The sequence below is a fragment of the Giraffa tippelskirchi genome, chromosome 10 (genome assembly GCF_054371585.1).
Source record: "Giraffa tippelskirchi isolate mGirTip1 chromosome 10, T2T-mGirTip1v1.2.pri, whole genome shotgun sequence".
Taxonomy (NCBI): domain Eukaryota; kingdom Metazoa; phylum Chordata; class Mammalia; order Artiodactyla; family Giraffidae; genus Giraffa; species Giraffa tippelskirchi.
Window position 1 is genome coordinate 124,878,961 of NC_137284.1, and position 27,942 is coordinate 124,906,902.

A 27,942-nucleotide genomic window follows, 5' to 3' on the forward strand; every position below is an offset into this window, starting at 1 on the left:
AAACTCATAATACACAAGTCTAGTGACAATGACCAGTGTTGAGGACAAGGTCATTGGCCTCAGAGCCTCCTGACAATGAGGTTGACATATCTGGACAGGACTGGAACAGGCACAGATGATACTGCTTCTGTAAAACTCTTTAGCTATCCACTCTTGTTCTGTTTCAGATTAAAACTTCTTTAATATACATTGAAGTGAAGTGAAGTGAAGCTGCTCAGTCATGTCCGACTCTTTGCAATCCCATGGACTGCAGCCTACCAGGCACCTCCATCCATGGGATTTTCCAGGCAATAGTACTGGAGTGGGTTGCCACTTCCTTTTCCAGGGGATCTTCCCGACCCAGGGATCGAACTCAGGTCTCCCGCATTGTAGACAGACGCTTTACTGTCTGAGCCACCAGGGAAGTCCATTACTGCTTTCTATTCTAAGGCAAGAGCACATGTTCATATTTCCAGTCGTGATGTGTCTTAAGACAGATATATAGATTTAATATGACTTAAAAATTAAATCAATGACATTTTGGCCACCTGATAGGAACTCTTTCTTCCATTATATTTGCAAAATTTCTGTGGTAATACCTCATATTTACCCATCTTAGGTCAACCCTTAGCCAATCAAGTGTGGCCAAAGGGGCAGGATTAAATTGGTTTTTTTCAATCTTCAAGTGTGTGGGAGAAATTTTCCCAGAAAAATGAGAGATTAGAGCAACAAAAGATGTAAGTAATATAGAAGCATGTAAGGCCAATTAGGTGCTGTATTCATAGTATTTTTTATTAATTCCAAAGGGAGTAGCTGTCAGAACCAAACCAATTCCTTAAAGTAGCATGTTTACAAGAGCAGGGTGGCAGCTAGGTGAGATCTTAAATGTATTTTTAGATTGTTTTAACAGTAAGAATTTGGATAGAGGTAAGATAAAATGTAAATCCAGGAATAATATTTCCATTTTTAATGCTTTCCTGACTTTATTAAACATTGGCCTTGACTGCAAAAAATTGCCAACATTCTACTGTTTGTTTATATGGGACCTATGGAAACAGTATTAAGAAATTTATTCCTTCAAACTACCATCTTGTCCTTAAAATTCTAATGTACAACATTATGGTTATTCTTTCAAGCATACCAAGCTGACCCAGTTAGCAAGCCTTACAGACTGCTGATCACTAAAGTAAATCTACAGTCTCTATATTTATGGCATAAAACAACTAGCATGAAATGTTAGTTCTTAGAAGCTCAGATCAGTTAGAATATGGTTAAGCAAACTAGCGAGTAAAAACATTCTTTGATTTTTAATTATTTTGTTTCCATCTTTAAGCAAAATACTTTACTTATAGACAGTAAAGAGTTACACAAATAGTTTACAGTAATGGTTATTTGATGAAGACAAACTTATGTTACACTGATTTTAATCCAGTGGTCTTACCTTTATCATAACAACTTTTATTTTCTTAATTGAAAAGGAAAAGGATACATTTTATGTAAACAGCAAATGCATTTTCTGTCAAATATAATTAATGTCTTATAAATAAAGTTTATGAATTTTGTAAGAGAAAAGATTTTTGTTTGGCTTTTGAATGATCTTTGCAAAATAGCTTTCTCTGCTCTTTTGACATCTGTTAGCTCCTCCATATCCTGGAAACATTAAGTATATTAGGCTTTCAGCTGTAAACAAATAAGAACAAATCTTAGCCACCTCATTTTATAAATCCTTTCAATCATTCGTAATCTCCTTTGACTAGCAAATAAAAGGACAGCATCAAATAAGCAGTCTAACTCATTGCTTACGGATGGACTTAATGACCATCAGTCATTGTCTAAGGACAGAATAGAATACTCTTTCTAAAATAGATCACACTCAAATACTTATTCAGCATCCTATAAGTTAAAGAGTGTTCCTAAAAAAAGCACAATAACATCTCAAATTTATATTTTTCCAAGGTAAAGTGATCAGAGTTGTGCACATAAGTGAAGATGCAATGACATAATATTCTTCAATTCTTTCATTATTGCATTGAATTTATTAATAGTTTTCTTTGTCTGAAAATAATTTCGACTGTCTGTCCTTTTATTTTATTATCCACTGGAATTGTTCTTTAAATCTACATCAGAACTTCAGAGAAAAGATATTTTAATAAAACTCTCCTCTTTATATGTTGGCTTTCTATTAAGCATTTAGTTTTTTATACTAGTATATACCTAAAAATCACCCAACAATAATGAAAATTCAGTGATGAAGAAACCATTTGTAGTACATTAACACATATATACATACAGATAAATCTTATTTGAAGGCAGTCTGTGGGATCAATCATTTCTGTTTCGTCACCAAGTCACGTCCAACTCTTTTGTGACCCCATGGACTGTAGCCTGCCAGGATCCTCTCTCCATGCGAATTCCCAGGCAAGAATACTGGGAGGGTTGCCATTTCCTTCTTCAGAGGATCTTCTTGACCCAGGGATTGAACCTGCATCTCCTGTATTAGCAGGCAGATTCTTTACCACTGAGCCACCAGGGAAGCCCTGCCTTGTTCTTTACTCAGTCGTTAAATTTGGAAACCACATTTACCACATTGAGTTTTATGGTGATTAGATGAGCTGATCAGTATAAAACCTAGTGCAGTGCTTTGAAACAAAAGGTACATGATAAAAATCTGTTCCTATTAATATATTTTAATCAATAGAATTATAATATAAAATAGACTTTTTTCTCTATTTTGGGGGGCTTTTTAAGACACTGGGCTTCCCTGGTGGCTCAACTGGTAAAGAATCCGTCTGCAATGCGGGAGACCTGGGTTCGATCCCTGGGTTGGGAAGATCCCCTGGAAAAGGGAAAGGCTACCCACTCCAGTATTTTGGCCTGGAGAACTCCATGGGGTCGCAAAGAGTCGGACATGACTAAGTGACTTTCACTTCACTCACTTTAAGACACAATGACTAAACACAAAACCTAACTCAACTACCAACCTGGGCTTTTTTGACACCACCCTATTATGGGTGTGTGTTTTGGAAAGGGCCTCAATTCAATTGGGTAAGGCAGAACTCTAGAGCCCCCACTCTGTCTTTGCTGACAGGTGAGGGTGGGACTACAAGGTGTGTGTGTGTGTGTGTGTGTGTGTGTGTGTGTGTGTGTGTGTGCGCGCGCGCACGCGAGCGTGTGCAGTGTTTGAGCGAAGTAGGGAGATTATTATTGAAAAGTCTAAAATATCTTCTGTCATTCTAATTGGCAACTTTTCAGTTCTTCAGTACGAGAAAATAGGTATTTCTTGGGGATTTTTTTTTAGTCTCATATATCTTGGGGATATATGAGGCAAAATGAAATCCCAGGAATTCACTGCTGTGTCCATCCTTGGGTCCCTAGATCCCTAGCTACTTTCCACCCTGAGTCTTCTTATGTTATCTCTAATACTCACTTTTCTCTGAGATTTTGGAGATCACCCTTAATCCAGATCACCTTAAGTATCTCTAAACTCAAACCCAGTAAAACTGGTGAAAGCGCTAAGTCATCACTTGCTGGTGGACCTCTATGTTGTTCAGTTGTTAAACTGTTTTACTCTTCATGACCCCATGGATTACAACAAGCCAGGCTTCCCTTTCCTTCACTATGTCCCAGAGTTTGCTCAAACTCATGTCCATTGAGTCAGTGATGTCATCCAATAATCTTATCCTCTGTTGCTCCCTTCTCCTTTCACCTTCACTCCTTCCCAGCATCAGGGTCTTTTCCAGTAAGTTGGCTCTTTGAATCACATGGCCAAAGTATTGGAGTGTCAGCTTCAGCATCAGTCCTTCAAATGAATATTCAGGGTTGATTTCCTTTAGGATTGACTGGTTGGATCTCCTTGCAGTCCAAGGGACTCTCAAAAGTCTTCTCCAACACCCCAGTTCAAAAGCATCAATACCCTATGCTATGCATTAAAAATACTATTGTTCTTAGGTGGGGAAAGTAAAGGAGTACATATAGCTCTCAGTTTAATACGTTCTCCTTCCCTTGGGGATGATGACCCTTGAAGTCCTAGTTTTCTTGGTAGTTCCTTGGTACTTCAGATAGATTTTTTTTTTTTTAATTAACAAAAGATTTTTCATTGTTTTTATTATTCAATGGAGGGTTGGGAAGCTACAAGCTAGTCTTCTCACTACCAGAAATGGAACTCAGGTATCTGTAAAGGGTATATATAGCAATGTACCTGGTATTTTCTTTCTTTGTTCACACCTGTCCTGGGCTTATAGATTATTACTGATGGTGAAGGCCATGATAAGGACAGATTCTATTTGGAAAGTTTACTGGGAAATTAATAAGATTTTTACTATTGGGTTAGTAGGTATTTCCTATAGCAAACATTCAGCTTGTGTGCACTGGTACATCCACACTGGTTACTAAAATCTCAATATATTAATTACTTAATAATTGCCACTCTCTATACTCCATGCCATCCTTGGGATCCATTGAAATTTCTAATGATCCAAAATATAAAGATCTAACACCAGGGTCAGGATGTACCTTCAACAGTACTGCTCCAATGTCAAGGACCAGCATTCTACCATTTTTGGTGAGGGCCCAGGCTTAGCTGTTGTTAAGTATCTTAAATACCATTCCTGTGTCCACATGAGCCATGTATATCTCAGATTGTTTTTTTCTTTTATTATAGGGATTAATTCTATTTTCCTCTTGGTTATTTCCACACAGAATTGTTTGGCATGGCTTTTTCATTTATTTGAATAATATGCAACAATATAGTTGCCAAAATATTCAGAATTGTTTCTGAAAATGAACTGTTTTTATTTCTGGTCTATGAATATATTTTAATAACTAACATAATTGCCAGGTTAAGCCAAATAACTTCTGATAAGGCCAACCTCACAGCTGAGACAATATTTTTTTTCTTGTTAATCAAAAATGTTATGCTGAACACATGAAAATAAGAATACTCTTTAACATGTCTTTCAGACAATAATCATTGCAAATTCATGAATAGCTGCCATCTTTATTTTGCTATAATTCACTGTAATTACTTACTTCTCGAACTGTGCTCTTGGTGCATTATTGTCACTATGCTTTTGAGATAATGTGCTCAAGTTTCACAAGAACGTATGAGAATTTTGTATTGTGTTTCCTACCAGCCTTAATCAATATTCCACTTATTAACTTTCTATAGGGCAAATCAAGCCATTCATTATGCTAAATTGTTTTTCTTTTAACTAAAATGCAAGCAGAAGCCTAAGTAATGATTTTGCTGTATTGCAATGCAGTGGCAAAATCTCTGCTCCCTCATACATTCCTCTAAACTGATCAATTTAGAGGCTATCACATGCAATTTTTTAATGCCTTAACATTTTTTAAATTGATTTTTATTGGAGTATACTTCCTTTACAATGATGATGGTCTTATTTGCAAAGCAGAAATAGAGACACAGATGTGGAGAACAAACTTATGGATACCAAGGAAAAAAGGAGGGTGTGGGATGAGTTGGGAGACTGGGATTGACATATCACACTATTGATACTATACATAAAACAGATAACTAATGAGAACCAACTGTATAGCACTGGGGAACTCTACTCAGTGTTCTGTGGTGACCTAAATGGAAAGGGAATCCTAAAAAGAGGGGATATATGTAAACATATAGCTGATTTGCTTTGTTGTACAGTAGAATCTAGTGCAACTTTTTAGTTTTCTTCATATGTGACTTTGGAAATGGTGCCATGCACTTCAAGTAAGACGCAAAGTGCTTATATGTGTACTACTAGTGCCCAGCTATTGTGTAAAAAGCCTTGGAGGCTTTTCTTGTATCTGCCTCAAGTTCCTGGTTACTAATTGGGTGCAAAGAAATCTCAATATCAAATTTATCCTGTCTAACTAGAACTAAACTTCTTTGTGACTGACAAATCTGAAGCTACTGTAAGGATTGGGTTACTAGCTATAGCAAATAGCTATCTGAATCAGAATAGAATCTGGTCAGAATTCATATCATTGAGCTAACTTAGTCATGCTTCCTATCTTTAAAGAATTAGTGAAAAATAGGTAGTCAGACCAAGTTAATCTGAGGACAGCCCTCTTGTCCATGGACAAAGCAGCAGTTTACATTTCCTCATAGACAAAACAGTTCATATCAATTCTGTATGCATTCTGGTTCACTTTGAGAGGCAGTTTCCAGTTGATAAAATGTATGTAGAAAATGAAAAATTTATCAGTTATCAGCATGGTGATGGCAAGGTCACCAGACTAAAACCATCTAGCTGTTGACCTTGATTAGAATGTGAATATTCTCTTCTAATTGGTCTCTGCAAGAATACTTTGCTACCAAGATGTAATATGCAATATTACCTTGCCTTTATAGGTCCTATAGATAGACATATATTACTATTATCGATTTTGATAGTAAGTAAAGTCTCATTTTATTTTTATTTTTTAACTAATTTTTTGCTTTTGCTTTTCAGTAGAGACATATAGAGTGAAGTAAGACAGAAAGAGAAAAACAAACATCGTTTATTAACTCATATATATGGAATCTGGAAAAATGGTATAAATGATCTTATTTGCAAAACAGAAATAGAGACACAGATGTAGAGAACAAATGTATGGACACCACAGGGGAAAGGGTGGGTGGGATGAACTGGAAGTTTATCTGAGGAAATGGAGGCTCAGCATAATTAGTGACTGGCTCAAGGGAATCAAACACATAAGTAGGAAAGCCAGATTCTAACTCCTAGTTCAGTGCCGTTTCTATCTGACCATAGTCTGAGTAATACCTGAATATATTCTAATCAAGTCTAATAATGCCATGCCGATAATTAACAAGGAAATTTTAAGTCATGTTAGCATTATATTCATAATAGTTTAAATTTTTTTTTTCCTCAGTCCTTTTTACAGAAAAGGTGAACTAGACAGAGGTCAAAGAAGGGGCACCCTCTGGCCCAAGTAATCAGGAATTCCCAGGGTATTAATAAAGGATTAGTCTATGAGAGTTCCTCCCCAAAGCAAGTGAATCTGGTCCTCTGAATTTAACCTTCAGTATTGTAGGATTTTAATGATATAAAAGTGTTAGAAAATAGCTGTGACAAGAGGATGACCTAAGCAGCTCTGAATGGTCCACTTGAAACACTGAAAATGAGAATGACAAGAATGCTCTTAGCTCTGTCTCAGGGGGACATCAGCAGAGGAGCTTAAGTCTCAGATAACTACAAAGATATGCCGATGAGTGGAACAGAAATAATCTTTCACAAGCTTCTGAGATCACTCATCTCCCATGACTGCTCTAAACTACCTGGTTCTATTTGTTTGAAAATCAGGCTCAAACCAGCCTGCCAATATCAACTTGCATACTAGGCTTTATTTATTTATTTAATAGTTTGGGGCCACAGTGGCATTGAGGGATCTTAGTTCCCCAACCAGGGACTGAACTTGCCCTCCCTCCAATGGAAGTGCAGAACTGTAACCAGAGGACCACCAGGGAAGTCCCGTGTCATACTAGGTTTTTAGACTAAGAAGAAGATAGATATATCTAGGTATTGTCAAAGGCCTTTCCCGCTCAACAATTTAATACCTATTCATTTAGCGAGCACAGATTGAATCACGCTCCCATGCTCAGCACTGAGACATCAAAAATAATTCAGATAACACTGCCCTTTACAAGCTTAGACTCTAACTGGCTTTTTGCTGTAAATTAGTTGTATATGATTTTAAAAGGCATGACTTAATTTTCTTAGGACCCAAAACCTCCTGGGTGAGTAAATCATAGTGATCCAGGTAAGATAATTGAGAAAACTGAAAAGTTCAGAGGTAAAAGCAAATCTAGCATCCCAGTCTAAATATACCAACATTCAGTCATATCTACCTCAACATCAGTACGTTTTCTCAATAATTGCTGCTGCTGCTGCTAAGTCGCTTCAGTCGTGTTCGACTATCGAGCGAGGGCCATTTCCGCTAGAGGCCTTCAGAGATTAGCACTGGGCTGAGACTTTACTACACAGAGGTGGAGTCTTACTCCCCCTCCTGGGCAACCCCTACTGCCTCTTTCCTGCCTTAAAGTTGACATGAACCAATTAGTTTTGCTCATTAGTTTCAGACGAAATTGACTGAACCTGTTTGAAAAGTTTCCTTCCTCAATATTAAAGAAAAACAAAGGAGAGATAAGAATATTAAACATCCAAAACTTTTGTTCTTACCAAGTTCCTTGGAAAATATTTTATTTTTCATTTTTTTGTTTTTATTTATTTTCAGCTTTCTCCTTTTCTTTTTTAAAACTGAAGTACAGTTGATACACGCAGGCAAACTAATTAGGAAAAGCTTTCTGACCCTGTTAAATCCAGCTGGCCTACAGGGCCTGAAAGTTCTGTCTCCTATGTGGGATTTCCCAAAAAGCAGTGCCTGTGAGACCACAAGGAGTAAAATATGTCCCCTTCCTAGCACCAGCTGGCCTCCAAAAGACAAGCTTCAGAATGTTGTCACTATGCAGAGTTTTAATAAAAGTCCCAATTTCCATTCCAGTTTCTGACTGGAAGTCTAACTAATCAGTGATACTATGCTCAAGATGAAATTTCCTCAGGGCAGAATCAACCAAACCCCAATATCCGACCACAACCCTGTAACCACATAGCACTCACACAGGAAGAACTACACATGGGAAGTTGTCCCCTCATGCATTCCTATTCACTGTTTCCCTTTTCCACAAAGGCATGGTAGGGAAGGAAAAGGCAATTGGGTGTCAGAAAGATTAATTAAAGGAGTGTAGTGAATGTTCCTGAGCTTTTGGGTATCCTAGGCTACTCGGATAAAAAGAATCTTCATCATGAAATAATTGTATTCTTCTAGTCTCCTGTTGCTTTTGCTCAACAAGAACACGGCAATTTCATGAGATGGATTTAATCAGGAAAGGGGCAAAGCATGAGGCCCACAGTACTGCTTTAAACCTTAACAATAATGAAATTTCTTTCTGGATTCTCCTTATTTTCAGGCACAATGAATTTGTGTGCCAATCCACATACATGCTTCCCTCAAACTTTTCTAGACCTTTTCTAGTCCCTTAGCTTGAAATTAAAGGCAATGATCAAAATTTGGAGGCTCTAGAAGCAGTTCTGATAAAGATTTTGTTTGAAACCTTTGGTTAGGAAAAGAAGGAAGCCTACAAATCTTATGTATTTACTATCTGTCTCATGTATTTACTACCAAATAAACTGGTGATGATACCTGAAAATTTTGCATATTCTTATCATACTGGACAGTCTGAAAGTGAAAAGAAAGGAAACAAAATAAAAATATTTACTTGGCAATAAAAGTATGAGAAAAGTGAAGAAGTAGAAGTTATCGATGAATCAGTGAAGCACATTTAAAAAACATGGATATAAAAAAATTAAAATAAGGATATCAAGGATACACTAGAACTATGTAAAACCCTTGTGATGTTTATTGAGAAAAAATAATACTTTAAACTTGTTAGGAAAAACAATGTTCTATTTATCTATACTACCAAAATATAAGGTATATGCCTTTTTACCTTGTTCTCATGGAAACATTTTTTATAAATATGAAAAATATTACAATATTGATAATATTTAGAAAAAATACTAAATAAAATTGAGAAGTTAAAAATTATCCATAATCTTGCTACCCATAAAGAATTGTTATCCTTAACATCATAACATTATTATTATTAATATTCTGATGCATTTTCTTCTAGATATTTTTGGGGAGGAGGTGTGCATAAACCTCATTACACCAATTATGTAAAAGCTTGAACATGACATAACAATCTAAAAATTGAGTTTTCGACAAATAAGCTCTAACATCTTCATAGGAAAGAAGATAAAAATAAAGTGATTAACTCCCATCCAATGTTGAAAAGTCAGCTAAGGAAGTTGTCTTGCCTGAGAAACTGGTAGAGTTCTAATTCAATTGTAGTAAAACAATTGTTAACCTATTATTGTAAGTTCCACGTGACCCACATTACCCCTGAAATTTTAAAGAATTCCATTCATTCTCAGAAAACATTCATTTTTTTGTTTTGGTCTGAACTTAAGTAACTACTGGTATGCCAAAGCCTCAACCCATGCTGTAACTTTACATTCCATTATAATATATATCTGTATATATCCACACACAAATATGTGTGTACCAATGTGAGTATAAATATATATGTTATATGTACATGTAATACATCTATGTACATGTAGTAGGTATACATGTCTAGGTATAGGGGGGTGTGTGTGTATCCCTTGTACTAGAACATTTGCCCGAGTTTGTTTCTTAGTCCTTAATCATCCCTAGTGCTGAAGAGGGGCAGAAGCATTTTTTCTTAGCCTGAAAATTCAGTTGTTACATAAGTATTATTATGATAACATGGCTATCATATTATTCTGGAGGCAAGGTTATCAATTTTGGTGACGTCCATTTAATTCCAAGGGAATGTAAAATGGAAATGTATTGTTGGAAGCCCAAGGCTAAGTATATGCAGATAATCAGAAAGCCTTGAGAATAACTATCTTGGTATATATAAACAACACCGCTACATTATGTGCATAACTAAAGAGAAACAGCTAGCTGATACCAACTTCAAGGAGAAGGAGACTATAACTGTACACAGAGAAGAAAAACTGACATGAGCTCCTTCAAAACCCCATGTGACACCAAAAATAAGTAACAAAGTCTTCAACATGAGGAATCCAATGCCCCAAGAATGCAGAAAGATAAAATCAGTGACATTGTACTTATTTTCTTCTTTTGGTGAACTTCATCCTTGGAAATATGTCTCTTCTTCCATTTTGAAGATTTATAATGTAATTCTTTATGCTTTAATGAACTTCAAGCTGGCCCCTAAAACTGTTTCCTCAAAATGTTTAAAACTCTTCCACGTTGGTGTTTTTAAATTTTTTAAAGACAGAAAAAATTTAAAAAAGAAAAGAAAAAACCCACCCTAGGAACTCCAAGTCCTGCCAATTTTTCCTTCCTGCCAAGTCCTATTAGTATAAATGAAGGGTTTATTTTAAGAAATGCCTGATAAATTACTCTACACAATCAGTAATGAGGGTACTGTCAGCAAAAGAGAATCATTTCCAAAATTGACTTGGCATTAAGGAGCTAGAGCCTTCTAAGCTCAAACTGGGTTATGTGGCCCCAGCCCCTGTGGATTCCATAAATCTCTCCCTTCTTCTCAGATAGAGGAGTTTGCTGATATGTGTAATTGCTAAGGTTTCTCTGTGTCAGCTTACGGTTTCTGAAAACTGAAACAAAACATGATCATTTTCAAACTTTCCTGGTCAACAGTTTCTACCACACTTTAGAGTTTCTTTTCTTCTTGAGCTTTGCCCCAGAGAAAAATATGAAAGACTTTAGGTTTTTACAGTAAAATTAAAAATACAGGACAGGATGAAACAGAAAACAGCATGATGTAAAAAGGAAAAGGTCAAAGAGGTTCACATTTCCTTATTTTTAACATTTTATTTTACATTGGAGTACAGTCAATCAACAATATTGTGATAGTTTCAGGTAGACAGCAGACGGACTTAGCCATACATGTACATGTACTCACTCTGCCCCCAAATTTCTTTTAGGCCATAAACGTTCACTAGATGCCCTGTTCATATCCCATGTAACTTTGGAGAAATACAATTGTGGTGATGTACAGATTACAAGTCACTACTCAAACATCAGAGCCAAGAAGGACCAAAAAGGACCACTTCTGGAAGAAAGGAAAATGCATAATTTAAAGAACCTGTGGATAACAAGAACCACGAGGGTTACAATTCCACATGGAAGATGACACTCATCCTCATGGCTTTGTCCATAATTCCCCCACAGATGTCTGCTTCTCTTTACTCCTCCATCATGTGAAACCCATTGTATTTTTATTAATGAAAATCCTGAACTGAGAGCTCAGGAAAAAGAGACATGCAGTGGTTTCCTCTATCCCTAAACACTGATGGAAAACCCCTTTGTCTTAAAGTTTTATTTTTCTAAACGGAGAAATAGGTGGTTGTTCCTTTTGATTAATTGTGGCAGCAAACCCCTACAAAGCTGCTGGGAGATGAAGAGTTTAAAGTTTGGAGTCTGTTATCTGTAAAGCTTTTGTATGCTCTTTAGAGAAATAGCATTATAAAAGTTAATGTGCAAATAAAATAAACAAATACCTCCAGGCCTTGCCCACCCATGAGCAGTGCAGACTGGTTCCCCTCAATTTTCCCTGGCCCACTTATAAATCCCCCAGTGATGGGCTTCCAGTACTTTTGCTATTAGACTATTTTCCAGCCACCAACTAAAAGACTTCCACTTATTCTCAGCAGCATCTGTATAATGTTTGTGGTGACCCTGCATCAAAATCTTGTTAGGCCTCCAAGTAGGAGACCAAAGTGTTTCACACAATTTATACTACTCATATTTTGTATTTAATATGTTTAAACACTAGGATTGGAGTTCAGCGTTTGATTCAATGCAGTCTGTACACAAGCTGACTAAATTACAGATGAACAGAAAAGATGCTGCATGCTTCCTCCCATCTTACAGCAAGAGGAAAGATACCAGCTCTTCTCAGGAAGTATTTACAAGTTCCAAGCATTCTTAGCATCATGAATAAGCAAACTTCACAAAGGTCCTTAGGGGTCATTGAGAGGAATCGATTCCCATTTTGCAGATGAGAAAATTGAGATGTGGAAAGAGGTTGGGAGACTTTTTTTCAAAGGCAAGGACAGAAACAGAGACAGACAAGCAGGAACATGTGACAGGATCTCAGACCCCTGAGCCATCCTGCCTGATCTGTTTCTCCAAGGGTGCTGTTCACAGTGATACTTACCTTCTCTTCTCAAGGTGGGGGTGGGAGTGTTGGTCAATGTACATGTTAACATTTCTTAGGAGGCTGGAAGGAGGCCAAAGGGGCTGGATAAATGGTCTCTAATCATGGCTTGACTTGTACTTGGTAAAAGCCATCCAGAAAATAACAATGGAGTGGAAAATCTCCTCCTTATCCAAGACTCTCAGCCTCACATTACCTACCACAGAAGTATATTTCTACAAAAAAAAATTATTTCACAGCTCTTAGGTCTTATCCCTAGCTACTACTAACATCATATGTCATTAATTTGAAAGGTCAGGGTAAGAAAAGCATAAGTTTGGTACCAAGCAGGTGTACAATCTTAATTAATATTCCTCACCTCCATGCACAGCCTCCATGCCTACGATCCACTCTGATTCTGTAGCATCCTTTCTTTGTGGTCTTTGCTTCCCTTTGGGTGACAGAGAACAATCCTAGATCATTAAGTTATGATATAAGCCAATGGTAATACTTAAAGGAAAAATGACTGCTTCTGAAATGATTCTATCTCAGAGGAAAAACATAGTGAAGATGGATGCAAATTTCACATGGTCTCAATTTCTAAACACAACTTGAAACTCTCTGGAGCCAATTTTGGAAGTGGATCCTGAACTGCTACACTCTTCCCCAGGTAAATCCAGCTTTTTCTTACAATTCTAATTCCAGGCTTGGTCATTGTATTCTCATACCTGTAAGGGCACTGAGAGAACAGGTCTGCAGAACAGACTGCCAAGGCAGCCACGATGTATACAATCTGATTCTGCAACCTCTGGCCATAGCTGATTAAACCAAGAAAGCCCCGACTCAAGGGCACCTAACCCCTGGGTCTCAGTCCGTGTGACATTATGATTAATGGGTCCGCTTGGAAAGATAAACAGCGCCCAAATCCTCTCAGTGGACTCAAGAAGTGGGGAGTAAAGCCACTGAGCTAGTTATCTGGGGCTTGCAGCTAACAAGGAGTGGTAGGCAGAGCTGGGGTACCCAGAGTAGGTCAAACACCTGCTGGATTTATGAGCAGGGAGTGACCACGGATCCACAGAGGAAGCCAGGTGCAAAGGGAGAGGAGAGTGAGGCAGTGCAGGATAGTTCAGAGAGATTGAGATGCCAGGGCAGTGACGCTGAGCTTCTGTCCTTGCTGCAGCTGGTCATTCAGCTTCTCCCATGCACGAACTTTCAATAAATCCTGCTTCCCGTGAGGCAACTTAAGTGCATGTCTGTTTCTTGTAACCCAAAGAGCCTTGAGAAGAACAAAGGCCCCCAAGGAAATGATTAAAGACCTTCTGGGATAGTCCAAGTAGTGTATCCAGCACCATGCACACACACAACTCTCTCCAGACCCCTGGCAACGTCAGGACTCCTGGAGGAGGGCACCCCCTAGTGCAGCTTCTGGTCACTTAGCATAACTGCAAGCCACTTGATTCTTCCTCTCAAGTTAACATCAAGCATCACTAAAACTGGGCTTCCCTGTTAGGTCAGCTGGTAAAGAATCTGCCCGCAGTGTGGAAAATCTGGGTTCGATACCTGGGTTGGGAAGATCCCCTGGAGGAGGACATGGCAATCCACTCTAGTATCCTTGCCTGGAGAATCCCCACGGATTTTAGCCTAGTGGGATACAGTCCATGGGTTTGCAGAGTCGGACACAACTGAGCAACTAAGCACAGCACAGCACACATCACTAAAATATGTCACCCATATTTAGATTAAAAGATGACAAAAACAAAGCCAACCAATACAAAAAGAAACCCTACCAAGGGAACACAGGGAACACCAGTAGGGATATAGCTATTCAGTTTGGATCTGATGTCTTTTTACTCTAACCCTTAACAAAAATATATTACCTTACCACTTCCTGAGGAGTAATCCTGAGGTTCATGGAAAAAGATAACAGTGTACCATCCGAGGCTACCTCCGTATGTGCCTTTGTGTTCAAGCTAAGGAGAAAAAAATAAGTAGGAGCTATCCTAAGAGACTAATATCTGGGTCCAGGCACAAGGATATGAGCTCTGCCAGTGTTTGGTGAGCATGAATCCAGGCAACCTCTCCAGATGAAGTGTTACAAAAAGCCACCTACAGTGGAAAAGCAAATTCTCTCATCTGTGCCTCTGCTAGTGAAATTTTTTTTTTTTTAACACAAAACTTCATTTCTTTACAAAGTAGTTTCCATAGATGAGATCCACATTACAGAATCTGTAAGAATTTTAGGATCTTCTCTATAGGTCCCCACTCTACTACAAAGTATCTTTTCATTAAGGTTGCAGAGTGCTCCCTGAGGATAAAAAATCTATGTTTGTTTTGGTGTTTATTACACAGGGCATTGTTTCATGAATGACAAATTGATTTTATCCTGCATGCCCATTCCAAATGATGGTTTGAACTCTGTGTCAAGAAGGGTCCTTTAAAGTCAAATGACCCATATGCTTGGTAAGAAAGAACCCAGGGTCGATCAGCAATGTCTGGCACAGGCATGGGATGAAAACGAGCCAGCCTACTAGGGACTGGTCAGCTTTAGTTTACATCTTTAACGTATCGGCAAGTGTTTGATTTAGCACATTGCATTTTTGAGTTAAGCGTAAAACTTTTCTGCTTCAAATATCCCTTCCAGAGAGAAGTGCTGACATTCAAAATTAAAATAATACACAGAAAACAACAGATATAAAATGTTGCCTCTAAATTCTAAAAAAGTAACAGTAACTAGTTAACAACTGAAACTTCCAGAAGAATATTGAAACTCAAACCCAGGGTTCAGTTCAGTCGCTCATTCGTGTCCGACTCTTTGCGACCCCATGAATTGCAGCACACCAGGCCTCCCTGTCTATCACCAACTCCCGGAGTTTACTCAAACCCACGTCCATCGAGTCGGTGATGCCATCCGACCATCTCATCCTCTGTCGTCCCCTTCTCCTCCTGCCCTCAATCCTTCCCAGCATTAGGGTCTTTTCCAATGAGTCAACTCTTTGCATGAGGTGGCCAAAGTATGAGAGTTTCAGCTTCAACATCAGTCCTTCCAGTGAACACCCAGGACTGATCTCCTTTAGGATGGACTGGTTGGATCTTCTTGCAGTCCAAGGGACTCTCAAGAGTCTTCTCCAGCACCACAGTTCAAAAGCATCAATTCTTCGGTGCTCAGCTTTCTTCACCGTCCAACTCTCACATCCATACATGACCACTGGAAAAACCATAGCCTTGACTAGATGCACCTTTGTTGGCAAAGTAATGTCTCTGCTTAAACCCAGGGTAGTAAGGTTTTTCTCATGATTTGGAAGGTCCATATGCCAGTTAAAGAGAAATAATCATAAAAATGAAAAAAATAAAAAGTAATGATGTAATAAACTTGGGCTTAAGTCCTAAAAAAACACAAAAATTTTTTCATACTAAGGTGAAGCTCTCCCTTCAAAATATATGTGCTGCCCTCATCTTTTTTCCTTATTTTGATAATTGAGAAACTGAGGCATAGTGAAAAAAAAAACCGATTCAAAGGCCCCATTGTGAATCAGTAGCAAATTCTAAGCACAGAATAAGACTCGATTTGGAGCTGACTTGTTCTAGCTCACAGACACCTGGATGACTCTCATAGCAGAGGATGAAGGCTACCGCTGGGCACCTCCTTGCAAACTACCGTGTGGCTCGGCAGGAGACTGGCAAAGGTTCACGATGGGCAGAGCACAGGTGAAAGGTCAGGAGATTAACTGACACTGAAGGACAATATATCTCAACCAAATAGTGTTTTAAACAGAAACTTTACAAACAGTTTCAAAACCTGAACCATTTCTGAAAGCCTCATCTGTGTTCAAAGCGTGTATCAGGGACTTCCCTGGTGGTCCAGTGGTTAAGACTCCGTGCTTCCAATGCAGGAGGCGCAGTTTCTATCCCTGGCCAGGGAGCTAAAATCCCACATCTTACATGGCCAAAGAATTAATAAATATACAACATTTTTAAAAATACGTATACTGTACCCCTCTCCGACATCATATGATAATTTCATTCTATGTTGCTGCTTCTTCAAAGGAATTGGGAAGGCTGTACCTATACTGATTTATTTATGGTCAACATCGAAATCAGACTGATTATATTCTTTCCAGCCAAAGATGGAGAAACTCTATACAGTCAGCAAAAACAAGACCGGGAGCTGACTGTGGATCAGATCATGAACTCCTTATTGCCAAATTCAGACTGAAAGTGAAGAAAATAGGGAAAACCACTAGACCATTCAGGTATGACCTAAATCAAATCCCTTATGACTATACAGTAGAAGTGAGAAATAGATTTAAAGGACTAGATCTGATAGACAGAATACCTGATGAAGTATGGATGGAGGTTCGTGGCATTGTACCAGCGACAGGAAGCAAGACCATCCCCAAGAAAAAGAAATGCAAAAAGGCAAAATGGCTGTCTGAGGAAGCCTTACAAATAGCTGTGAAAAGACAGGAAGCGAAAAGCAAAGGAGAAAAGGAAAGATATACCCATCTGAATGCAGAGTTCCAAAGAATAGCAAGGAGAGTTAAGAAAGCCTTCCTTAGCGATCAATGCAGAGAAATAGAGGAAAACAATAGAATGGAAAAGACTAGAGATCTTTTCAAGAAAATTAGAGATATCAATGGAATATTTCATGCAAACATGGGCTCAATAAAGGACAGAAATGGTAGGGATCTAACAGAAGCAGAAGATATTAAGAAGAGGTGACAAGAATACACAGAAGAATTGTACAAAAAAGTTCTTCATGACCCAGACAATCATGATGGTGTGATCACTCACCTAGAGCCAGACATCCTGGAATGTGGGCCTTAGGAAGCATCACTACGAACAAAGCTAGTGGAGGTGATGGAGTTCCAGTTGAGCTACTTCAAATCCTAAAAGATAACGCTGTGAAAGTGCTGCACTCAATATGCCAGCAAATCTGGAAAACTCAGCAGTGGCCACAGGACTGGAAAAGGTCAGTTTTCATTCCAATCTCAAAGAAAGGCAATGCCAAAGAATGCTCAAACTACCGCACAATTGCACTCATCTCACACACTAGTAAAGTAATGCTCAAAATTCTCCAAGCCAGGCTTCAGCAATACGTGAACCGTGAACTTCCAGATGTTCAAGCTGGTTTTAGAGAAGGCAGAGGAACTAGAGATCAAATTGCCAACATCCTACGTATCACCGAAAAAGCAAGAGAGTTCCAGAAAAACATCTATTTCTGCTTTATTGACTATGCCAAAGCCTTTGACTGTGTGGATCACAATAAACTGGAAAATTCTGAAAGAGATGGAAATACCAGACCACCTGACCTGCCTCTTGAGAAACCTGTATGCAGGTCAGGAAGCAACAGTTAGAACTGGACATGGAACAACAGACTGGTTCCAAATAGGAAAAGGAGTACGTCAAGGCTGTATATTGTCACCCTGCTTATTTAACTTATATGCAGAGTACATCATGAGAAATGCTGGGCTGGAGGAAGCACAAACTGGAATCAAGAATACCAGGAGAAATATCAATAACCTCAGATATGCAGATGACACCACCCTTATGGCAGAAAGTGAAGAACTAAAGAGCCTCTTGATGAAAGTGAAAGAGGAGAGTGAAAAAGTTGGCTTAAAGCTCAACATTCAGAAAACTATGATCATGGCATCTGGTCCCATCACTTCATGGCAGATAGATGGGGAAACAGTGGAAACAGTGACTGACTTTATTTTTCTTGGCTCCAAAATCACTGCAGATGGTGACTGCAGCCATGAAATTAAAACATGCTTCTCCTTGGAAGGAAAGTTATGACCAATTTAGATAGCATATCAAAAAGCAGAGACATTACTTTGCCAACAAAGGTGCATCTAGTCAAGGCTATGGTTTTTCCAGTGGTCATGTATGGATGTGAGAGTTGGACTATAAAGACAGCTGAGCGCCGAAGAATTGATGCTTTTGAACTGTGGTGTTGGAGAAGACTCTTGAGAGTCCCTTGCACTGCAAGAAGATCCAACCAGCCCATCCTAAAGAAAATCAGTCCTAAATATTCATTGGAAGGACTGATGCTGAAGCTGAAACTCCAATACTGTGGCCACCTCATGCGAAGAGTTGACTCATTGGAAAAGACCCTAATGCTGGGAAGGATTGGGCGCAGGAGAAGAAGGGGACGACAGAGGATGAGACGGCTGGATGGCATCACCAACTCGATGGACATGGGTTTGGGTGGATTTCGGGAGTTAGTGATGGACAGGGAGGCCTGGTGTGCTGCGGTTCATGGGGTCACAAAGAGTTGGACACAACTGAGCGACTGAACTGAACTGAACTGAGAAGGGGTGAAGTACAGAAATAATCCACTCACTTTACACTTAAGCTGGAGACAGTTTAATATTTTGGGCTTGCCCTCTAAAAGAATAAAGTGCATCTGTCTAAAATCAGACCAGATTCTCTCCACTGGAGAAGGAAAGCAAAAAGGGGATATAGTGCAGTGACTGTAGAATCAGACTCACATCAGTTGGAACACAGGACCTGCATCTCACCTGCTTTGTGACCTTAAACACATCCTTAATCTGAATCCTGGTTTCCAAACCCCTAAAGCAAAGAAAATGGTATCCACCTTGCGAGATGCAAGAATATTTTTAAATAGTGTATGTTAGGCACCTGATCCAGGGTCTGGCAGAGAATACTCAATGCATAGTAACTATTAGCATATACATTTACCTTCTAGTGGGCTTCTCAGGTGGCGCTAGTGGTAAAGAACCTGCCTGGCAATGCAGGAGATATAAGAGACACAGGTTTGATTCCTGGGTCAGGAAGATCTCCTGGAGCAGGGCATGGCAACCCACTCCAGTATTCTTGCCTAGAGAATCCAATGGACAGAGGAGCCTGGTAGGCTACAGACCATAGGGTTGCAAAGAGTCGGACATGACTGAAGTAACTTAGTGTTTATACCTCTTAGCATTGTTAACTGAGAATGCTCTGGATGTTTGCTTTTCTGGAAGACAAACCGGGGACATCATGTCCTGCCAAAGACCTCAGGTATAGTCAGTGGTTTAGTCCAGAAATAAAATACGTCTATTGTGGGTCAGCGTATGTAATTGGACCAAGGACCCTCACTAAGAGCAGAGCTCATTAGAATGTGCTGGCCCTTAAGACCAACTCCTTTCAGTACAAGTTACATTAATGGTTACAGATGCTAAAGTAGGGCTATTTTCAAAACCTTCAGAGGTATTGAGGTAACTCTAATGGCTCTCAAATAAATCTGTTGTGTGGTTTTTTTTTTAATTTGTTTGCTTTTGCTATCTCTTCTGTGCAGAAACAAACCCCAGTAATACCACAGTTGAAATTGCATGGTATGGTAAGCAGTTACCATAAATAAGTATCAAATAGTACTGTGAAATATGCACTTTCCAAAAACAAGCATTTGGTCCATTTAAAGGGTTTTACTGTTGATTTGCAATTAAAAAGAAATGAGCCATTTCATTTAACTTTTTCCTCCCTTCTTTCCTGAATATTACTAGTGGGAGAACACTTAATGACCATGAAAATTCAAGCTACTTTAGATCTTGAAGATCAGGATAAATCTATGTGTGGTTTTTTTTTTTTTGCCAAAGTACCTTAGTCACTATATTTCACAGTTGCGGTATTTGGGGTAGCTTGAAAGTATGAAATTTGTGGGAAAAAACAACATAAAATGAAAACCCAGAAGTCTATTCAAGGTTTTACAATCTGTATTTAAATTCCATCAGCACCAGAAGTAATTCTGTCAGGAAATGTAATTGCATTGGGCAAGACAGAGTGTCTTTGACCTACAGGTTCTATGTGAGCATCTAAAATCCAAAATCTAGCAAACATCCACATGATCGGCTGTCTCTCGATCTCTAAGACAAGAAAATGACAATTTCCTGAAACACTGATAACTGGGAACCTTTTAGGGTTAATGTTTAACATCTATTCCTAAAGAATAACAAATATATGTGTACATATATTATTATACTATATATATGTATATATATGTGTATATACTATATATATGTATATAGTATAATAATCTATAATATTTGTGAATCATTTTAACTTCATATAATACTTATATAAAATATATAATAATAATATGTTGCTGTAACTTATTGAGCTCTCTTTTAAATAAATTAGAGCAAATCTTTCAGTTTTTATTTTGCCTACTATTTTGAAGGCATTCTTTTGGCAATAAGAATACTTGGTCTTTCACTAGATAAGTTATTAAAATTACTTTGTAGAATTGCTTATCTTCCCTGTGACTTCTAGAAGGATTGTTTTGTAACCTTTGATAAAACAGAAGGAAGATTGATTTCCAAAACTCTGAAATAATTACAAACGTTAACAATTTTGGTGAGTCTTAAGTTAGAGGGAAAAAAGAGAAGTGTAACAAAAGAAAGAGTCAGTTTCCCAGATGAATTAGGCAGTATTGTGAAATCCTAAATTCTAATGCAGTGCATTTGCCCTCACTAAAAGTTGTTCAACACATTTCTGTACAAAACAGATTTATAGTATCCATTTTTACTCTGATTTCCTGTTTCTCTGTCCATTCACCAAGCAAGTATGTGAAAGCCTCAATGGCTATGTGGAGTGTTTTAAGAGTTGACCTAGGAAGTGAGCACCCCTTGGGGAGCAGTTTGATTGGTTAAAACTAGTTCTGAACCCGGTATGTGAATCTTTATGACCACACAGCTTCAGGAATGAATTACTTGACCTCAACTTTCTCCATAGGGGTGCACACCTCAATTTTCTACACTCATTTTCAAATGGAATTACAAAAACACTTTACTTATCTAGAGGTCAACTATTCTACAAACCCAACTACTTGGAACACAAGCAAAAAGCAAGCAAAAAATTACCAGTGCAGCCAAAAGTGATGTCATAAAAACCCAGATTTTCCCCATCAGAGTTGCTAATCATTTAGAGCAAGTTTACCTTGATTTTATTAACAATTCTGATCATTATGCTGATGTTGTTTTTGAACCTACAGCAGATAAAAATAAATAATTCATAATGGCAAAAGGGGCTTCCCAGGTGGCTCTAGTGGTAAAGAACCCATCTGCCAATGTAGGAGATATAAAAGATGAGGGTTCTATCCCTGGGTTGGGGAGATTCCCTGGAGGAGGAAATGGCAACCCATTCCAGTCTTCTTACCTGGAGAATTCCATGGACAGAGGAGCCTGGCGGGCTACAGTCCATAGCAGTGCACAGAATTGGAAATGACTGAAGCAACTTAGCACACATGCATGCATGCACAAGGGCAAAAGAGGGAGCATTTGAAGCAATAAAGTAAGAGCAATATGCTATAAAAAAAGACACTAATTCAAAGATTACGTAAAAAGGACACACAATCTCCTGTGTCTCATAAGTCCATGAAGACATCACTAACTTAAAAAAGAGAATTAGCATTCTTAATGATTATAAAAACAGAAAAGGTTTTGTTTCATTCCAACCATATTAATTAAGAAAGCCAAAAAGTATTTAAGTCAATTTATAAAATTTCATCAAATAAGACAAACACTTCTAAAGGATTATCAAAAGTGATAAGCTCTGGTGATTCACCTATCATCTATAGATTGATTTAAAAATATACACAAGAGATTCACCTCTCTAGAATAACTCATTCCCTCAGGAAAAAAAAAAAAAGATTTTTAAAGGCCAAAAGCTAAGTTAATTACAGGAGATTGAATGACTGAATTTGAGAAAGCATATCTATCCAGTGCTGGATGATCTAACAGTAATTTAAAGAAATGATTTTTGTGAACTCAAACGTGGGAATCTTGAAAAAAAAAAACAAAACAGAAGTATATTTTCCTCCAAGAATAAAGTCTTTTATCTACAAACCACAGGAACTTGAAACAATCTGCAAGGTTTGAGAATGGGCTGATATTCAGCAGGTGGTAACAGGAAAATCGGAACCACATCCAGAAACCAGGCTTTCAAGAAGACTAAACTGCCCTCTTTTGTAGACTTACATGCATTTGGTGTGCAAGTCAGTTCAGTTGCTCAGTCGTGTCTGACTCTTTGTGACCCATGAATCGCAGCACACGAGGCCTCCCTGTCCATCACCAACTCCCAGAGTCTACCCAAACCCATGTCCATCGAGTCAGTGATGCCATCAAACCATCTCATCCTCTGTTGTCCCCTTCTCCTCCTGCCCCCAATCCTTCCCAGCATTAGGGTCTTTTCCAATGAGTCAACTCTTCACATGAGGTGGCCAAAGTATTGGAGTTTCAGCTTCAACATCAGTCCTTCCAATGAACACCCAGGACTGATCTCCTTTAGGATAGACTGGTTGGATCTTCTTGCAGTCCAAGGGACTCTCAAGAGTCTTCTTCAACACCACAGTTCAAAAGCATCAATTCTGCGGCGTTCAGCTTTCTTCACCGTCCAACTCTCACATCCATACATGACTACTGGAAAAACCATAGCCTTGACTAGACGGACCTTTGTTGGCAGAGTAATGTCTCTGCTTTTAAATATGCTATCTAGGTTGGTCATAACCTTCCTTCCAAGGAGTAAGCATCTTTTAATTTCATGGCTGCAATCACCATCAGCAGTGATTATGAAGCCCCCAAAAATAAAGTCTGACACTTTTTCCACTGTTTCCCCATCCATTTCCCATGAAGTGATGGGACCAGATGCCATGATCTTAGTTTTCTGAATGTTGAGCTTTAAGCCAACTTTTTCACTCACCTCTTTCACTGTCATCAAGAGGTTCTCTAGTTCTTCTTCGCTTTCTGCCATAAGGGTGGTGTCATCTGCATAACTGAGGTTACTGATATTTCCCCAGGCAATCTTGATTCCAGCTTGTGTTTCTTCCAGCCCAGCGTTTCTCATGATGTACTCTGCATATAAGTTAAATAAGCAGGGTGACAATATACAGCCTTGACGTACTCCTTTTCCTATTTGGAACCAGTCTGTTGTTCCATGTCCAGTTCTAACTGTTGCTTCCTGACCTGCAGACAGGTTTCTCAAGAGGCAGGTCAGATGGTCTGGTATTCCCATCTCTTTCAGAATTTTTCACAGTTTGTTGTGATCCACACAGTCAAAGGCTTTGGCATAGTCAATAAAGCAGAAATAGATGTTTTTCTGGAACTCTCTTGCTTTTTCAATGATCCAGAAGATGTTGGCAACTTGATCTCTTGTTCCTCTGCCTTCTCTAAAACCAGCTTGAACATCTGGAAGTTCACGGTTCACATATTGCTGAAGCCTGGCTTGGAGAATTTTGAGCATTACTTTACTAGTGTGTGAGATGAGTGCAATTTTGTGGTAGTTTGAGCATTCTTTGGCATTGCCTTTCTTTGAGATTGGAATGAAAACTGACCTTTTCCAGTCCTGTGGCCACTGCTGAGTTTTCCAGATTTGCTGGCATATTGAGTGCAGCACTTTCACAGCATCATCTTTCAGGATTTGAAATAGCTCAACTGGAATTCCATCACCTCCACTAGCTTTGGTGTGCAAAGTGGGGAAGAATGAAGAAGTGAATGCATCCCGCTGAGGACGAAGGAGCACGCTGTATACGGCCGTATCCAGGGAAGTAGTCGAACTCTACTAATAATTATACTGGGACAACAGGCATAGACTGAGATGGTCCTGGGTGAACCACAACATACAGTCACCCTATTTTTAAGGAGCAAGTTGAAAAATACTCTGCTAATTAATTGTTCTCTAACAATTCTTGAGGTAGAGGATCCCACCAGGTAACTCAGGAAAGAATCCCATAGAATATCCTCCAGAAATGGTCTCCCTGATTCTTATCATCAGTAATTCATTTGCTTAGTTAACCTAGGGTGACAGCTCCTGTAACACATTATCATTTTTAATAAAACAAAATTCTGCCCTCCTTGATTATAAGTTTTTAAGAGGCAGTATCAAGTCTTTTTATTATTATTATTGTTACATTAATTTTCAAGTCTTGTGTACTTTATTCCTTTAGTAGATGATAAATATCTGTTAATGACCACCAGAGTGTCCTTAAGAAAAAAAGATCTACACATTGAAAACAATAATGACATTTTTATTTTCCCATCTAATCTTAATCTTACTAGGGTCAAACTAGTCCCTTAAACTAAAAGAATGCTATAGGAGTCTGGATTTCCCCACACCACAGTACTTATTTTTCTAATATTTGTAGTATCATGGCACTGTTAAAACACATTTCATAAAAGAGGCATATCAGAACAAAAATGGCTAGAAACAAAATTATGTATTTTTTATTACTCAATAGATTTATTAGTTTACTTCTTAGCTGTATAGTGTTATAATTACTTACATAATTCAGTTGCATTAATACAGATTAGGGGCCACATGCAATCTGCTGCATTTTAATTGATTAAACTGACATAATCCTCCCTTGGACACAATTTTTTCTAAACCGTCTTTAGAGGGAAAAGTGGAGTGAGAACGTGAAGGAAATCTAAGTACAGTAGCATTCCTTTATCTGTGGGGGATGAGTTCTAAGAACCCAGTGGATGCCTGAAACCTTGGATAGTACCAAACCCTGTGTATACTATGTTTTTTCTATGCATATATACCTATGATAAATTTTAATTTATAAACTGGGCACAATAAGAGATTAACAACAATAATAAAATGGAATAAGTATTATGATATACTGTAATAAAAGTTATGTGAATGTTTTCTCTCTCAAAATATTTTATTGTACCAATTTAGTACCTTTTCCACTTTAACTAAGCACTTATCATCCACTGCAGCCATAACTTTTGCAGTCTGAGGGATGACGGTAAAACTAGCACAAATTTATTTTTCTACCTTCACAATTTCATTGATAAAACATTCATTCTTACTGTAGATCTCAGCAACCTCAACAAACTTTTCTTATTAATGCCAGAACTTTCAACTTTTCACTTAACAGAAGCACTTTAGAGCTTATCTTAGGCATATCCAAATTGTCAGCATCACTACTTTTGTGTTTGGGGGCCATTATTAAGTTAAAATAAGGATCACCTGAACACAAGCACTATCATGCAAGAACAGTGGATCCGATAACAAAGACGGCTACCAAGTATGGGGCAGGATACACTGGACAAAGGGGTGAGTCACATCCCAGGCAGGATGGAGAAGGATGGAACGAGATTTCATCATGCCACTCAGAATAGCATACAATTTTAAAACTTATGAATTGTTTATTTCTAGACTTTCTTACTTAGCATTTTCATACTTCAGTTGACTGCCAGTAACTAAAACTGTGGAAAATGAAACCACAGATAAAGGAGGATCCCTGTATGTCTTGTCATACACCGAATTCTAACTTTTAGAACCATAAAACATGCACATACACACACAACTACACGGGCTGTATATTTGGATGTACATGGTATTAATTGCCTAGGAATTGCCTAGAAACAAAACTATTTTAACAGCACAAAATACAGTACAGCTGACATTAAAATATCTCCTCGAGTCTCAAAATTTCTGGGATGCAGCCATCTGAAAACTTTTGAGTTAACTTATCTATTCAAAAAAAAAACTTATCTATTCATTCAATATAAATAAATTTTTATAGCTACTTTGCTAGGCAATACAGTGATAAAAACAGAGTTCCTGCCTCAAATGGTTCACATTCCTGAGTGAGAGAGAGCCAGGGTAATAAAGGCATTTGACAGAGTTAGGTAAGGTATTCACAGGATGTCTGGGAGCACAGAGCAGGAACAGCTATCACAGTCGGGGTTAGGAATGTCTTCCCAGAACAGAAACACTATAATTTGAATTTTAAGTGATAGTGTGATAGATACGGCTCATTGTCCATTAATTCTTCCACAGAATTAATAACATCTGATATTTAGTAAGGCCAATGCCACCCCTTACTGCAAGATGAAAACTACATTACCCAGTCTCTTTCCAAGTGACTAAGTACTTGTTAATATATGTGAGCAGAGGTATAACTTGATACATTTCAGGAACCTTCCCCTAGAAGATAAACTGGGATGTGTTCCTTTTCCTGTTTATGCTTCCCTCCATTTTTCTGTCTGGAACACAGATGTGATGGCTGGAGCTCTAAACACTATCTTGTACTATGAAGACAAAGACATACTCCAGGGGAGGCAGAGCAATGAGCTGGAAGAAACCTGATTTCCTGTGGGCATCCCAGAGATGAGATACCACACCAGTGCCAAACTGTCGACTTCTGAATTGTCACAGGAAAGAGAATTAAACTTCTATTTAAGAACTTTGAGCTTCCCTGGTGGCTCAGACGGTAAAGCATCTACCTACAATGCGGGAGACCCAGGTTCGATCCCTGGGTTGGGAAGATCTCCTGGAGAAGGAAATGAAAACCCACTCCAGTACTCTTGCCTGGAAAATCCGATGAACGGAGGAAGCTGGTAGGCTACAGTCCATGGGGTCGTGAAGAGTCGGACACGACTGAGCGACTTCACTTTCACTTTAAGGATTTTGTTATTTGGAGTCTCTGATACAGCTAAACATAATCCTGATGCAGCTGTGTAGAAGTTATCCAGGAAAGAAAGAAAATAAAAGCTGTTCATTCCAGAGGAAACAACACATGCAAAATAATAGAGGCAAAGTAGAACGGTGCTCTCAGGAAACTTGCTAAGTTCATCATGACAGGGGTTCAGGAAGGAAGTAGATGGGCAAGTAGCAGCCTTGATCAGCATGCTAAGAAGTTTGGATTTAACTACACAAGCAGAATTGGTGGCTTCCTTGGTGGCTCAGCAGTAAAGAATCCACCTGCAATGCTGGAGACGCAGGTTTGATCCCAGGGTTGGGAAGATCCCTGGAGGAAGGAATGGCTACCCACTCCAGTATTCTTGCCTGGAGAACCCCATGGACAGAGGAGCCTGGTGGGCTACAGTCCATAAGGGTCACAAAGAGTCAGACATGACTGAAGGGACTTAGCATGCAGACATGCATACATAAAAGTAAATTAAAAAGGATATTTAAAATTAAAAAGGAAAAATTCCATTATAAAGGAGCAACTTTACATAAGGCTCAATCCAAGAATCTACAACTGGTTTTGGGGGAAGAGAGTGGACAGCTATATTTCTTTCATTGACCTATTCATTTTGGGCCTTGGCTAGCTTGTTTAGGGTTCAAACAAAATTCCAGACAAAGTCTAGAGAAAGGTTTAGTTTCCTGTTGCCACTGTAACAAATGATCTCAAAGTTAGTGACTTAAAACAACCCAAATTTATTTTATTACATTTCTGGAGGTCA

At 38.5% G+C, this 27,942-nt stretch overlaps 1 protein-coding gene across 5 annotated transcripts in view; it reads right to left on the reverse strand.

Moving 5' to 3' along the window:
- Positions 1-27,942, reverse strand: part of SUGCT (succinyl-CoA:glutarate-CoA transferase) — a 714,763-nt gene that overhangs the window by 61,580 nt on the left and 625,241 nt on the right. For 2 of the 5 annotated variants that reach the window (XR_014067751.1, XR_014067749.1), the window contains one exon: positions 13,177-13,202. The exons of 2 other annotated variants lie outside the window; for them this stretch is intronic. Coding sequence is in view for 1 of the 3 variants with exons in the window: in XM_081537406.1 (XP_081393532.1) it covers positions 13,131-13,202 (72 nt within the window). In the remaining 2 variants the exon portion in view is untranslated. Of the gene's footprint in view, positions 1-13,130; positions 13,203-27,942 lie in introns of those variants that run through there. One more of the 5 variants, XM_081537406.1, reaches the window with a different exon arrangement.